The sequence below is a fragment of the Oncorhynchus masou genome, chromosome 28 (assembly GCF_036934945.1).
Source record: "Oncorhynchus masou masou isolate Uvic2021 chromosome 28, UVic_Omas_1.1, whole genome shotgun sequence".
NCBI lineage: Eukaryota > Metazoa > Chordata > Actinopteri > Salmoniformes > Salmonidae > Oncorhynchus > Oncorhynchus masou.
Window position 1 is genome coordinate 74,748,233 of NC_088239.1, and position 13,757 is coordinate 74,761,989.

The window sequence follows — 13,757 nt, forward strand, 5'->3', positions numbered from 1 at the left end:
TGGGAATACCTGTTAAATCTCTGCACCTCGGCGGCTCCGAACAGCCTGCCCTGCCTCTGCTGCGCCAGGCCCTTGAGCCTCTGCCAGGCGGCGTTCACCTCCTCCTGCTTGCGAACGATGAGCTCCGCCTCGGGGTGGGACTCCTGGCTCAACTTGCCCGCCAGCTGGTTCACCTCGTTCACACGCTCCTCGTGAGCTGCCAGGTCCGTCTGGAACTCCTCAAACTTCTTCTGTAGCACCTCTACGTGCTCCAGGTCCTGGCCCAGCTCCTCCGAGGTGGCCATGGCCTCCTGTTAAGACACAGGTTTTGGTAAGATTCAGGATCGGTTATATAGTAGGGCACTGCAGACATGGTTTAGGGAGGCTAATGTTTAGAATTGGTTATCTCGTAGGGCCCTGCAGACATGGTTTAGGAAGGCTAATGTTAGGATAGGTTGTCAATAAGGTCCTATGGCAATGGTCTCGTGTTGGATATGATTTAGGGTAAGGTCATGTTGTCTATTAGAGTTCCGTAGACATGCTTTAGGCCATGGCCTCCAGTAGATATAGAGGATGTGTGTGACTTCAGGTTGAGACACTGACCTTGTCACTGATCCAGTCCAGGGCATCCTCACACTCGCGCAGGTACTGCACTAGCTTCTGGGCCTGCAGTAGACGGACACCCTTCTCCTTGGTCTTCTGCAGCAGCATGTCCCAAAGACGGTGAAGCTCCTCCAGACGAGTCTAAAAGCAGAAAGGGAAACAATTTACACAGGGTGATGGAAACTGATTCAAGACCAGGGCCCATATTCAGTCTCTCGGAGTTGGAGTGCTGATCTGGGATCAGGTCCCCTCTGTCCATACAACGTTATTCATTACGATCTAAAAGTAGAAATTAGGGCCCATATTCACAAAGTATCTAAGAGTAGGTGTGGTGACCTAAGACCAGCTCCCCTCATCCATGTGATCTTGTCCATTAATGATCCAAAAGTTAAAACTGATCCCAAATCAGCACTCCTACTCTGAGACACAGGTTATGGTTCCAGTACTTTGAGTCCAGTACTTGCTGAAGCTGTAGTTTGAGACCAAGATAAGTGCATATCAATAGAAAATAGGCACACACACATCATGCACTTCTCATAGTCTTCATATATAGGTCATAACCACACAGCAAACAGAATGGATCTGAAAGAATTAAAAGGGAGTGGAACCTAAAAGCGAGAGAAACACAAGAGCCAGGAGGTCCACATCACCCAAGCACCTACTTTTATATAGTCAGCCATATTGAAACTTGAAACTATGGGTCTCTGGGAAGTCCGGTATGGCGTGAAGGACTGAACCAGACATGATCAGGGTTAAAAAGGGTGGATTGTGTAGATCGATCTTGGTCAGGCACATAGCTCAGCGGACTGTATGGGTGTGTGTCTGTCTCTTACGCGGATGGTTTCGGAGGCAAAGTGGCCTTCGGAGATCATAAGGTTGCCAGTCTCGTCTAGCTTAATGATGGCTCCAGCGTTGGCCTGCACCTCCGCCTCAAAGGCCTGATGTTTCTGGAGCTTGCCCTGTGGGGGGAGAGGAGGCATGTTAGCATGGCAAAGACTACAATGGACAGGACAGACATACCTGGCGAAGGGTCACGGATTATGATGTACTGATCATTCTGTGTGAGTTTTATGGCCTTGCGGTTTCATTTTGAACGGCCACTAGAAAGGCTACAAGTCAGTCAATTCACAAAAAGTGGCTTGTGCATACTGTAATAAAGTAAGGTGACAAAATGGAATCAGGATGCTATCATTCATTTTGTCAAAGCCATGGTTACAGTACAACACAACCCAAATTCCAATAGACTAAAATGACAACTGAACAGGCTGATCCTAAATCTACCTGGAGCTGTTGAAATGCATCCTTGTGCACTAAAACCCATGATGTGCGATAGGTAGGTACTGTTATGCTGTATGCTGACAGACATACGGACAAGGCAGACTGACCTGGAGGTTGGTAGGGTCCTTGTAGTTCTCATCAGAGGCAATCTGCAGCTTCTCCTGGATCCACTTCTCCAGCTCGTCAGCATCGCGGCGGAAGAACTGGAAGCGGTACGAGTCCTCCAGCTTCTGCCGTCGCACACCCGACAGCTCCTTGAAGCGCCGGTAGCGGTCCAATACCTGCTGCCGGCGCTCCTGGATGTCATCAGCAGACTCCAGCACTTTCACCCCACTGGTATCCATTCTCTGACAAGAGAAATACAATGGGGGAGGTAATCATTAACACTTCTTACCACTTGCAACAAAACGATTCTGCTTTCTAGTTGTTAGCATTAATAGTTACTACAATTGAGATGAGTGGATGAGAATGCCGTCAGCCATCTTGACAAATGTATGTGTATGAACAAGATGGCTGCTACCATTTGTCCATCGCTTTGAATAGTATAGAAATAAAAGGTCCAACTGAGCCTGCTATGGCAACACTAGCATCGCATCAAGCATTTCTACTTGGCCGTCATCCAATTTCTCTAATCTCTGCTTCTTTAGGCCTTTAAAACACAAGAGCTCTCAGAAACTGAATAGCTGTGGAGGACTTCCAGAAGGTCACGAAGTGCAATTCTTTCTTTTCCACTTTCTCTTTCCCTGGGGGCATTTGAACACAGTGCAGCTCTTCATGAATCTCTACTCACCACGCAAAAAAATGGATCTAGAGGAAAAGTCACGTAAGACACACAACTTTATAGATTACGAGACAAGGCTGACTATTGCTATGAAAGGACAAAAACTCCCCAGTGAAGTAAGTAGCCAGCTTCTCTCCAGTCCAGCTGACTCGCCGTGGGGCCAGCAGCTGAGAATGCGAGAATGAAAAAAGGGAGTGGAGGCAGAAATTCCACACAGCTCTGAACAAACAGTAACCAGACCTCACTTCACAATTGGACTGCTGCTGTCAGCCCTCCTAACACGCACTGGCCCTCAGCCCCCCTCTTCACCAAGCCTATATACCATCCCACCATACACCGGGGGAGTGGAGGCCAGTAGAAAGAGGGAAGAGTAGGGCGAGGTAACCAGACAGGATCACAGTCACCCACCCTGTATTCTAGTCCCCAGCCTGGATAGTGGGGCTGTCAGAGGACCACACCCTGGTAGTGACTGTAACACAGTCTCTGCCAGGCAGGCATACCCAGGGTGCTTCCTTTCATATACTACTTATCTCTCTGGACAATGAGGAATGTGAGCTGAACATTTGGTGTCATTTCTGGAGTGGCAGGGGGCCCGGGAGGGCGAGAGAATCTAGGCTCCTAGACCATAAATTTAATTTCCAGCATTCAACATGGCATTTTTGAAGCTGATGTGACAGTGAACTGTAGCAGCATAAAGTGCATTTAAGATGGCAAGTTTGTCTTTTTCAATCATTGATGAATACACAACAAAATGTGAGGCAGCCTCCAAATGGCTTCTGTGAGATTGTAGGATTTTAGCACATGGGTGTAATCCCAGCCTACCTGCCAACCATTGTGGGGGGATTGATAAATTGTCCGTGGCCAGTCTTTCCCAATGCTTAGGCCTACATCTGGAGTCTTTTCTCAGGGTGGTGTGACCTACACTGTGGCCTATCAGGTCCCTGTGACCTCTGATACACCAGACCAGGCCCTGGTGGAGAGGCCAGTCCAGCTGAACACCAGGGGGAGAAAACACACAGCATCCTTCATCTCAGGTCAGGACTGTTTGCGCATGGTTGTCATCCAGTTCCAATAGACCATCTCATACCCTTCATACAATCAGAACCTTCTTGACAGAAATAAACAGACTAAACCATTCTTCCAGAAAGAAAGGTGCAGACAAGGTCTCACAATAGACATGGATAAGATCAAAATGTGATATGACGACTATGAACAGAATTCAGTGTGCTTAACTGAGTCGTTTATTTCAGTAAGGAGGGACAGAACATTGATTTACCCAGTCAACCAAAGGACAGTGAACCCCATGAGCAAAGAGGACCATATAGAAATAAAATAAAATAGTTGACAGTCCAACAGTCTACCCCGAGGGGTGGGGGTAGTGCTAGACCTCATGAAATAGGCCCATTGTTAAAACACGGCCAGCACAGCTCCCATTCATACAGAAAGAAAGAGGGGTGGACAGAGATAGACGGAGGGAGAGAGACAGTGAAATGGTCCATCTCTGACAGTGGGATTAGTGGTTTCAGCAGTGTGGTGACATTCAGCAGATCCAGGAGACACTGCTTGGTCTGGTCCACAGAGGGGCCGCTGGGCTGGCTAGGTCTCCTCAACAATCAACAGACCAGTTTGTTGCCTGGTTCAATTCTTCCCCAAACATCTTCCTACACTAGTGGCTCCCAACCAGGGGGTACTTGGCCTATCCACATGGGGTACTTGAGAAGATGCACATGAAGGGGTCATTCGGGTGCACTCCATTCAGAGCAAAATTCAGTTGGAGGTACAGTAAATTAAAGAGTTTGGGAACCACTGAACTACACCATAACCCTAACTCACTGCATGAGTCCAGTCAAAGTGCAGATTGTTCTATATAGCTCATATACAGTGCATTCGGAAAGTATTCAGACCCCTTGACTTGTTCCACATTTTGTTATATTATAGCCTTATTCTAACATGGATGAAATTGTTTTTCCCCTCATCAATCTACACACAATACCCCATAATGAAAAGGCAAAAACTGCTTTTTAGACATTTTTGCAAAAACATTTGAAATATCACATTTACATAAGTATTCAGGCCCTCTACTCAGTACTTTGTTGAAGCACCTTTGTGGCCGTGTTTACAGCCTTGGGTATGACGCTACAAGCTTGGCACACTTGTATTTGAGGAGTTTCTCCCATTATTCTCTGTCCCGATGCCACTCCTGCGTTGTCTTGGCTGTGTGCTTAGGGGCATTGTCCTGTTGGAAGTCTCCCCAGTCCACAGTCCTGAGCGCTCTGGAGCAGGTTTTCATCAAGGATCTGTCTGTACTTTGCTCCGTTCATGTTTCCTAGTTTCCCAGTCCCTGCCAATGAAAAACATCCACAGAGCATGATGCCGCCACCACCATGCTTCACCGTAGGGATGGTGCCAGGTTTCCTCCAGACATGACGCTTGGCATTCAGGCCAGAGTTCAATCTTGGATTCATCAGACCAGAGAATCTTGTTTCTCAAGGCCTGAGAGTCCTTTACGTACGTGCCTTTTGGCAAAATCTAAGCAGGCTGCCATGTGCCTTTACTGAGGAGTGGCTTCTGTCTGAACACTATCATAAAGGCCTGATTGGTAGAGTGCTGCAGAGATGATTGTCCTTCTAGAAAAGGTATCCCATCTCCACAGAGGAACTCTGGAGCTCTGTCAGAGTGACCAATGGGTTCTTGGTCACCTCCCTGACCAAATGCCTCCTCCCCCTATTGCTCAGTTTGGCCGGGCGGCCAGCTCTAGGAAGAGTCTTGGTGGTTCCAAACTTCTTCCATTTAAGAATGACTGAGGCTGTTGTGTTCTTGGGGACCTTTGTTGCTGCAGGTACCCTTCCCCAGATCGGTGTGTCGACACAATCCTGTCTCGGAGCTCTACGGACAATTCCTCATGGCTTGGTTTTTGCTCTGACATGCACTGTCAACTGTGAGATCTTACATAGACAGGTGTGTGCCTTTCCAAATCATGTCCAATCAACTGAATTTACCACAGGTGGACTCCAATCAAGTTGTAGAAGCATCTCAATGATCATTGAAAACAGGAAGCACCGGAGCTCAATTTCAATATACTATCCGAATGTACTGTATGAGTTTATGGCCACTCTGCCATCAAGCAAATCAATCTATAAAAAGAGATACGTCAGAAATAACTGACAAGATCATGAAAAAGCATTTAAACCCATTAGTAGCCTCTACACTGGCCCATTTTCTGTAAAAAGCATCATACTAGACAATTTCTCCTCCCCTGTCCCCTTACACCAGTCCTAATACACTAAGGGTTTAAATCATCCCAGGATTTAGCTGACCGCAACCCCGTTCTGCTCTGACATCTGCCTGTGGGGATGAAGGCACACGCTACACTGACTAGCCTGTTTGAGGGACAGCTCTCTGGACCAATGAGTAAACAGCCTTTGGGTCATGTGTCTTCAGGACACCGCCCTCTCCTGGGAGACACTGCTGCTCTGAGACACAATGTGCCAAAGTCGTTGTTGAAGGAGTGATGCAGCAAATTTTACAGCCGTGTGAGATATCGTCACTTCAGTGTGAACTTGAAGTCATCGGACCTTGTAAAGAGTTTGCCCTGTTGGCATGTGGTTTAGAGACAACTGAATGTGTGTGCAAGTCCAGGTGTCAAGCCCAATGCCTTCCCGAAAGCATGTATACCCCTAGACTTATTCCACATTTTTTGTTTAACAGCCTGAATTAAAAATGGATTAAATAGATATCTTTCCTCACCCATCTACATATGATACTCCATAAAGATGGAGTGAAAACAAGTTTTTTTTAAATGTTTGCAAATGTGTTGAAAATGAAATATGAAAATATTCACACACCCGAGTCAATACATGTTAGAATCACCATTGGCAGCGAAAATAGCTCTGAATCTTTCTGGGTAAGTCTCTAAGTGCGTTACTTGCCCATTCTTTAAAAGAAAATTCAAGCGCTGTCAAATTGCTAGAAAATTATTTAAGTCGTGCCATCAAGCAGATTTAAGTCAAAAGTGTAACTCGGCCCATCAGGCCTGTAAGCAACTCCAGTGTAGAATTGGCATTCGGAAAGTATTCAGACCCCTTGACAGACTGGACCAGGTTTTCCTCTAGGATATGCCTGTGCATAGCTCCATTCCATTTCTTTTTAATCCTGAAACTCCTTAACAATTACAAGCATACCCATAACATGATACAGCCAGCCCTATGCTTGAAAATATGGAGAGTAATAATCAGTAATGTGGTGTATTGGATTTGCCCCAAATATAACTTTGTATTCAGGACAAAAAGTGAATTACTTTGCCACATTTTTGCAGTATTACTTTAGTGCCTTGTTGCAAACAGGATACATGTTTTGGAATAGTTTTTATACTGTACAGGCTTCATTCTTTTCACTCACATTTAGGTTAGTATTGTGGAGTAATAATTACAAAATAATAATTCCACTTTGACATTATGGAGTATTGTGTGTAGGCCAGTGACAAATAAAATCTCAATGTAATATTTCAAATTCAGGCTGTAACAACAAAATGTGGAAAAAGTCAAAGGGTGGGAATACTTTCTGAAGGCACTGTAAATGGTTACGTTACAGAAAAACAAATCTGTAGCATTTATCAGATGACAATACATTTGGGGAAGGAAGAGACCACGTCATAGCACGTTGTATCTTCGACCTGCGGAAGACCCCCTAGTACAGTGCAGCTGCAATAGGAGATAGTGCTCGACTGACGCTGTGAGTGGTAGATAACACCAATTTCCTCCATCTCCTGCCCCCTCTCTCTAACACTCTTTCCCTCCCTCGTCCACTTACCCACTAACTACTTCACCCCCCCCCCCCACATACTACTACTAAACAGCAGAGCTGAATGCTTCCTCGAAGCTCACCGTCTATATAACCCTTGATCTCTCGCCAACAGGCTCATTCATTTTTAGTGCTAAGAGGAGGAGACAGAAGCACCATGCACAAATTCCATCCGCATTACATAGGATAGTCAAAGTCCAACCACCTGGTTTCTCAACCGTGTAAGCAAGCAGCAATTAAATAACTCTACGGTGGTTAGGACTTATACCTAACAGTGGTTAGGGCTACTTATCAAATGTACAGAGACAAAGGTTGTGGATTGAGGTGGTGGACCCACATCCTGTTTTTGTGGCGAGACCACGTGAAGTACGGTCTTGCTAACTTTTTTTTCTGGTTCAAAATAGCACTTAGGTGGTGGGTGACGGGTGGGTGGCCATGGGTGTGGCCAATGGTACAGTCAACAACAAGAAATCTTAAAAATAATAATTCTTACCTTTATTTAACTAGGCAAGTCAGTTAAGAACAAATTCTTATTTTCAATGACGGCCTGGGAAACAGTGGGTTAACTGCCTTGTTCATGTGCAGAACGACAGATTTTTACCTTGTCAGCTCGGAGAATCGATCTTGCAACCTTTCGGGTTACAAGTCCAACTCTCAAACCCCTTGGCTACCTGCCGCACGAAAAATCTGAAATCTTTTAGGCTTAGCTAAAAGATTCATGCTAGTTTCCTGCAAATCTACACATTTTACAATGGAGCTAAGAGAAAATCTGCCATTCTACACATTTTGCCATGGCTTTTGCCATCTGAGTGACTTAAACATAAAATCAAATGGGGGCCTCATGCAATGACAAAAATACTCCAGAATGCATCATTTGGGAAATGATCTAGCATTTATTTTGGTGATTGCTAGTTCTCAAAAAAAAAAAAATAGGTGCCATTATCATTCCTACATACTTTATTTGGTTTTAGTCGTTTAGTTAAAAAGCTTTTTTTCATCCCTAAAACTATTTTCCCAAATACTTTTCTATGCAGAAAAAAAACCACTAACTATAGGCCTAGATAAATACTGACGCAGAAAACTAGGCTAAATTGCCACTTCAGTACCAACTACATAAGACATCTTTAGAGAAAGAAAGACGTTATGTCAGTACTCATGCACGGGACCGGCACACTTGAAGTGTTATGTAAAGGTGGCTGTTTCAAGGTTCTCTCGAAGATTCTTCCCTCCCTCTGTTCCTCCCTTCAGTCCTTTACCAAAGGTGCATTCAACTTGGGTGTTTACCTCAAACTGTCATATCAAACTATTTCACATTTTCAATGCATTAACGGAATTTAGTGAATCAGCAATATTCAAAATTAATATTAATTTGGTATTCCTGATGAGTCAACAACTTGAACGCAAATATCATCACGTCATTGTCTGCAATAGGTATTTGTCACTGAAATAACCACTTGTAATCGCCACACAGTAGTGACAGTACCTTTTCAGACGGTTAGCCTTTGTCATGAAGGCATATTAACAGGGCTGTTCCAATTCCGGTCCTGGAGGGCCAAAACACTTCTGGTTTTTGTTTCTACCTGGTAGTTAATTGCACTCACCTGGTGTCCCAGTTCTGAATCAGTCCATGATTAGAAGTAAAGGATGAAAACCATAAGTGCATCTATTCCCACTCTCCCCATTATTAAAAATCAGGTCATTCACATAAAAACGTGCCACAGATTCCATTCGAGGAGGCCAGAGATATTTATAGATCCCTGTGTGGCTCCCATCGCTGCACAAGTATCCAGAGATATTGCTCTGCGGAGAGAGAATGCGACACAAGGTGGGTGGGTGGACGGGTTGGTGGAGAGGGGAGGGGTATCGATTTGCTTCATTAGAATTATTGCCTACGCATTAGGCCTAGGCTAGTCTTAGTAGCTGGATATTTCATTTGAGTGCACCGAAGTCTTCGCTCGCTTCCTGGCATAAGCAAATCCATTAGTTTTGACGGAGCACAAAAAATGATTATACTGAGAAGGCCCATCATCACTCCCAAAGGGTGAGACAGTGGGAAACAGATAATTTGTCTTTTGACCAATTATATCAAATCTTTACACATCTGATCTTTTCAGAGCTGATCGGATTGGTCAAAAGACCAGTAGGTGAAAAAAAGATCAGAATTGGGCTGCCTGTGTAAACGCAGCCATAGTCAGCCCCCTCACGGTTCCTATGGTAACATCAGTTAGCGAGGGGTTATATGACGCCATACTGGGCGAATGCAGACCGGAGGAATTTACAGGAAACGGCAGGGTGATCCCAGAAGACTTAGTACATGCCAAATACATGTGCAAAGAGAAGAGGCGTAGCTTCAGTTCCCTTCCCTCAGAGTGAACCATGACAACCCCTCCCTTACAGCCCACTCCACTCCTAGCTGATCGGTAGCATGCCCAGGGGAGATTTGAGTGCAGCTGAAGAAGTTAACAGTGAATGGTTGGTTTGTGAATTAAAACAATATGTACAAAAGTGTGATAAGGCTACATGACAAAAGATTGAATTTAGCTTCATTGTTACTCTTATTTTCATAAATTTTCACAAACTTTCAATCCGTCACACAAATCCCAAATCCTACTCTGGAACATCACCAAAACAATCACGTCTGGATTAAATCAAAATGGCTGCCGCCCAGTCAACAACACAGTGAAATGCCAATGTCAAGAGATTTGACATCTGGGGAGGTTTACCATGCCAAATGCAAACGTGACTCCCTTGCATGTATTTTTTTTTCATAAATAATGGTCAGTGACATTAATTTAATCCAGCTCAAATCAACACAAACCTTCAGTTTCATGCACATGACTCCACTGACAACGCATGCAGTAGCCTACACGTAGGCCTGAATTCAGTGATTCAATTACCATGGAATTCAGTTAAAACCAATCTAATTAATTAATCAAATACAAAAAAACATTTGCTTACACAAACATACAATGCATGCAGAAAACGCAGGCCTGAATTTAGTGACAAATTACCATAAAAATAAACTAAAACCAAATCAACTGATCAGAGTTAGATTAACACAGTTAACCATAAACATTTACTCAACTTAAATTCTCAAAAATTAATGGACATGGGCTAACCATTAACCTGTAAAACCAACTTTGGTTATGTATCAAGAGAAAATCAAGATATTCTGGGCTGTTTATCCAGAGCCCTGTTCTTTCCAACACTGTCTTTGCAATCAGTACCTGAGGAGAGGTGGTGGCCATGAAGCCAGCAGCAGTCACTTCGGTCTAGGCTCCAGACGAAAGGCTCAACTGATAAAGGAAGAATGAGAAACTGAACGCCCCTCTTATTCTCTCTCTCACTCGTTCTCTCGCTGCAGCGCAGACAGACGCATCGCCCCTGCAGTGGCTAGGCCGTGATGGGAGCAGGCCAAGATACCGCCCAGCCCTTTGCGTCTCTCTGCCTCTTTCCCTCCCTCTTCCTCTATTCAGCAAAACAACAGCATCATGGCCTGCTCTCAAACATTCTCCCTGGCTGCTCTCAGCATTCCAGAAATGTCCATGCATTCGATGAACACCCTTCCGATAGCCGCAACGCACACAACATGCAAACTAACACACAGTGGTTACACACGTTACCTTCAGTTTTGGTTTAATAAACTGGGGCATGACGTCAGGTGCCTGCGCAGGCTAAAGGCAACAACATACACCACAGTTTCATGTCAGAGCAATGGGTTATTTCCAACCATTCAAAAAGAGGAGAATTCAAACTATTGCTTTTAACGAACATGACTTGTTGACATTGATAAATACAGTTGCAATAAGAATATTCATTCAGTCACAGCATAACAAAAGTGTTTGTTATTTGCTTTGTGTCAAGTGTGCATGCCCAAAGTATGAGGTGAGTTAGGACAGCCAGCCAGCAACCTGATAGACCACTAAGGCCAGGGTAACAGCATTCACATGACATCCAGACAAGAGGCTCCTTAGCCTAGTTCCTATGGCATTAAGCTGCTACTCACTTTATGCAAACGCAGCATCGTTTTCTATGTAGTTTTACGTGGGAGATACTCATGAAACTAGTTAATTTGCTAGTGCCATGGTTGAGTTAGAAAACCATGATGCATCTATCTGCAAGAATCAACTGTCATTCTGAAAACGAAGATACCTAGTATATGGCAGTGTCTTATTTGAAATAAATTTTACATTTGCCTGAATTAAGACATTTTAACACCAAATTCTCATTACCGAAATGAGACCAGATTAAATTATTGCGTCATTTTATACTCTTTTACTTGAGATAAATGTATATTATTTGAATAAAACAAAATATGTTGCTGTAGGTTGTGCATAAATCATTAAAATTGTAAACTAAGTTGAAGTTTACATTCAAATAATATTGATTATGTTAAAACAGTGTCTGAGGACATGTTTTTCATTACCGTAACACTAAGTTGCTGTAAAAACGGCAATTTTTTTTTTAAATAAAATGTTATTCACCCATGATGCATCATCTAGAGGAGTAGTCCTTAGTATATCTTGTTCTCAAACACGCCTTTATGACACTTTCTCATTACCGAAATGACTAAAAAGCTCAAATTGGGAAAAACTCGAGAGCCATTGCCTTACCAACATGGAGGCATGAATGGGCTTCAGTGATGTGTTCAATGGTTTGCTGACTCATAATGGCTGTCTCCTATTACTTACTGATTGAGCCAAGGGCCTCATTAACACACATTTCTCATTACCAAATAATTTTTAGGTCTGTTTCGATAATTATAACCTTAATTTCGGTGATGATAATGAGCTAATTCTAATGTATAGTCAACAGGTGTCCTATGCTTGTAACTTCAATGATTTACCAGTACCACTGCTTACACCTATTGTATAGATGTTTTGTAAAATATTAGTTACTTAAAGACACAATCTGGAGTTTGTTTCAGCAAAGCGCAACCCGACCACTTAAAGGAGGATATCCCCATTTGACACGTTCACCTGTTTTAGCACTTACCTATACTGTTGTTCGATATCCCAAGCCAGTTGTTGGTCCAGATCCCACATATTTAGATGCCATTTACCCATAGGATCCCTAATACACCAATATTACCTGTAATGACCTTGGAGAAATTACTTTTTCTATGCTTAAGTCCACTTTGAATTCTGAAAATACATGCATGTAACTACAGTACTTATGCTTAAATAAGGGGCATTTTTATCAACTGCATTATGATCGGTCATTTTTGTAACACTGATTACCGAAACATTCATTCTCCTCTCCAAAACCATTTAGGAAAAATAAAACGTTTACTTTGGAAATCTGGGCTTAATCTGATAGTGTGCCCCTTGTTCTTTATACATAAACTATATACATACAAAAGTATGTGGACTCCCCTTCAAATTAGTGGATTCGGCTATTTCAGCCACACATGTTGCTGACAGGTGTGTAAAATCAAGCACACAGAATGACACCTTTCCAAGAAGTCAGTTCGTAAAAATATCTGCCCTGCTAGAGCTGCCCCAGTCAGCTGTATGGGCTGTTATTGTGAAGTGGAAAGGTTAAGGAGCAACAACGGCTCGGGCCGCGAAGTGGTAGGCCACACAAGCTCATAGAACTGGACTGCCGAGTGCTGAAGCTTGTAAAACATAGTCTGTCCTTGATTGCAACACTCACAACCAAGTTCCAAACTGACACTGGAAGCAACGTCAGCACAATAACTGTTCGTTAGGAGCTTCATGAAAGCCAAAGATCCCCATGCGCAGTGTCAAGCATTGGCTGGAGTGGAGTAAAGCTCGCCGCCTTTGGACTCTGGAGCAGTGGAAACGCATTCTCTGGAGTGATGAAAAACCCTTCAATATCTGGCAGTACGACAGACCTTTCTGGGTTTGGCGGATGCCTGGAGAAGACTAGCTGTCCCAATGGATAGTGCCAACTGTAAAGTTTGGTGAAGGAGGAATTATGGTCTGGGGCTGTTTTTAGTGGTTCGGGCTAGCCCCTTAGTTCAAGTGAAGGGAAATCTTAACGCTACAGTTTACAATTACATTCTAGACAATTCTGTGCTTCCAACTTTGTGGCAACAGTTTGGGGAAGGCCCTTTCCTATTTCAGCATGACAATGCCCCCGTGCACAAAGCGAGGTACATACAGAAATGGTTTGTTGAAATCGGTGTGGAAGAACTTGACTGTCCTGCACAGAGCCCTGGCCTAAACTCCATCGAACACCTTTGGGATAAAATGGAACGCCTACTGCGAGCCAGGCCTAATTGCCCAACCTCACTAATGCACGTGGCTGAATGGAAGCAAATCCCCGCAGCACTGTTCCAACATCTAGTGTA

The 13,757-nt window shown here is 43.8% G+C and overlaps 1 protein-coding gene across 7 annotated transcripts in view; it reads right to left on the reverse strand.

Annotated features, from left to right (window-relative positions):
* The window catches only part of sptan1 (spectrin alpha, non-erythrocytic 1), a 54,635-nt gene that overhangs the window by 37,258 nt on the left and 3,620 nt on the right, over positions 1–13,757 (reverse strand). For 6 of the 7 annotated variants that reach the window (XM_064943321.1, XM_064943320.1, XM_064943319.1 and 3 more), the window contains exons 1-5: positions 10,669–10,774; positions 1,968–2,207; positions 1,416–1,541; positions 583–723; positions 10–290 (exon numbers count right to left, since the gene is read on the reverse strand). In XM_064943321.1, the coding sequence (XP_064799393.1) occupies positions 10–290; positions 583–723; positions 1,416–1,541; positions 1,968–2,207; positions 10,669–10,689 (809 nt within the window). In that variant the 5' untranslated portion in view covers positions 10,690–10,774. Of the gene's footprint in view, positions 1–9; positions 291–582; positions 724–1,415; positions 1,542–1,967; positions 2,208–10,668; positions 10,775–13,757 lie in introns of those variants that run through there. The other variant, XM_064943317.1, reaches the window with a different exon arrangement.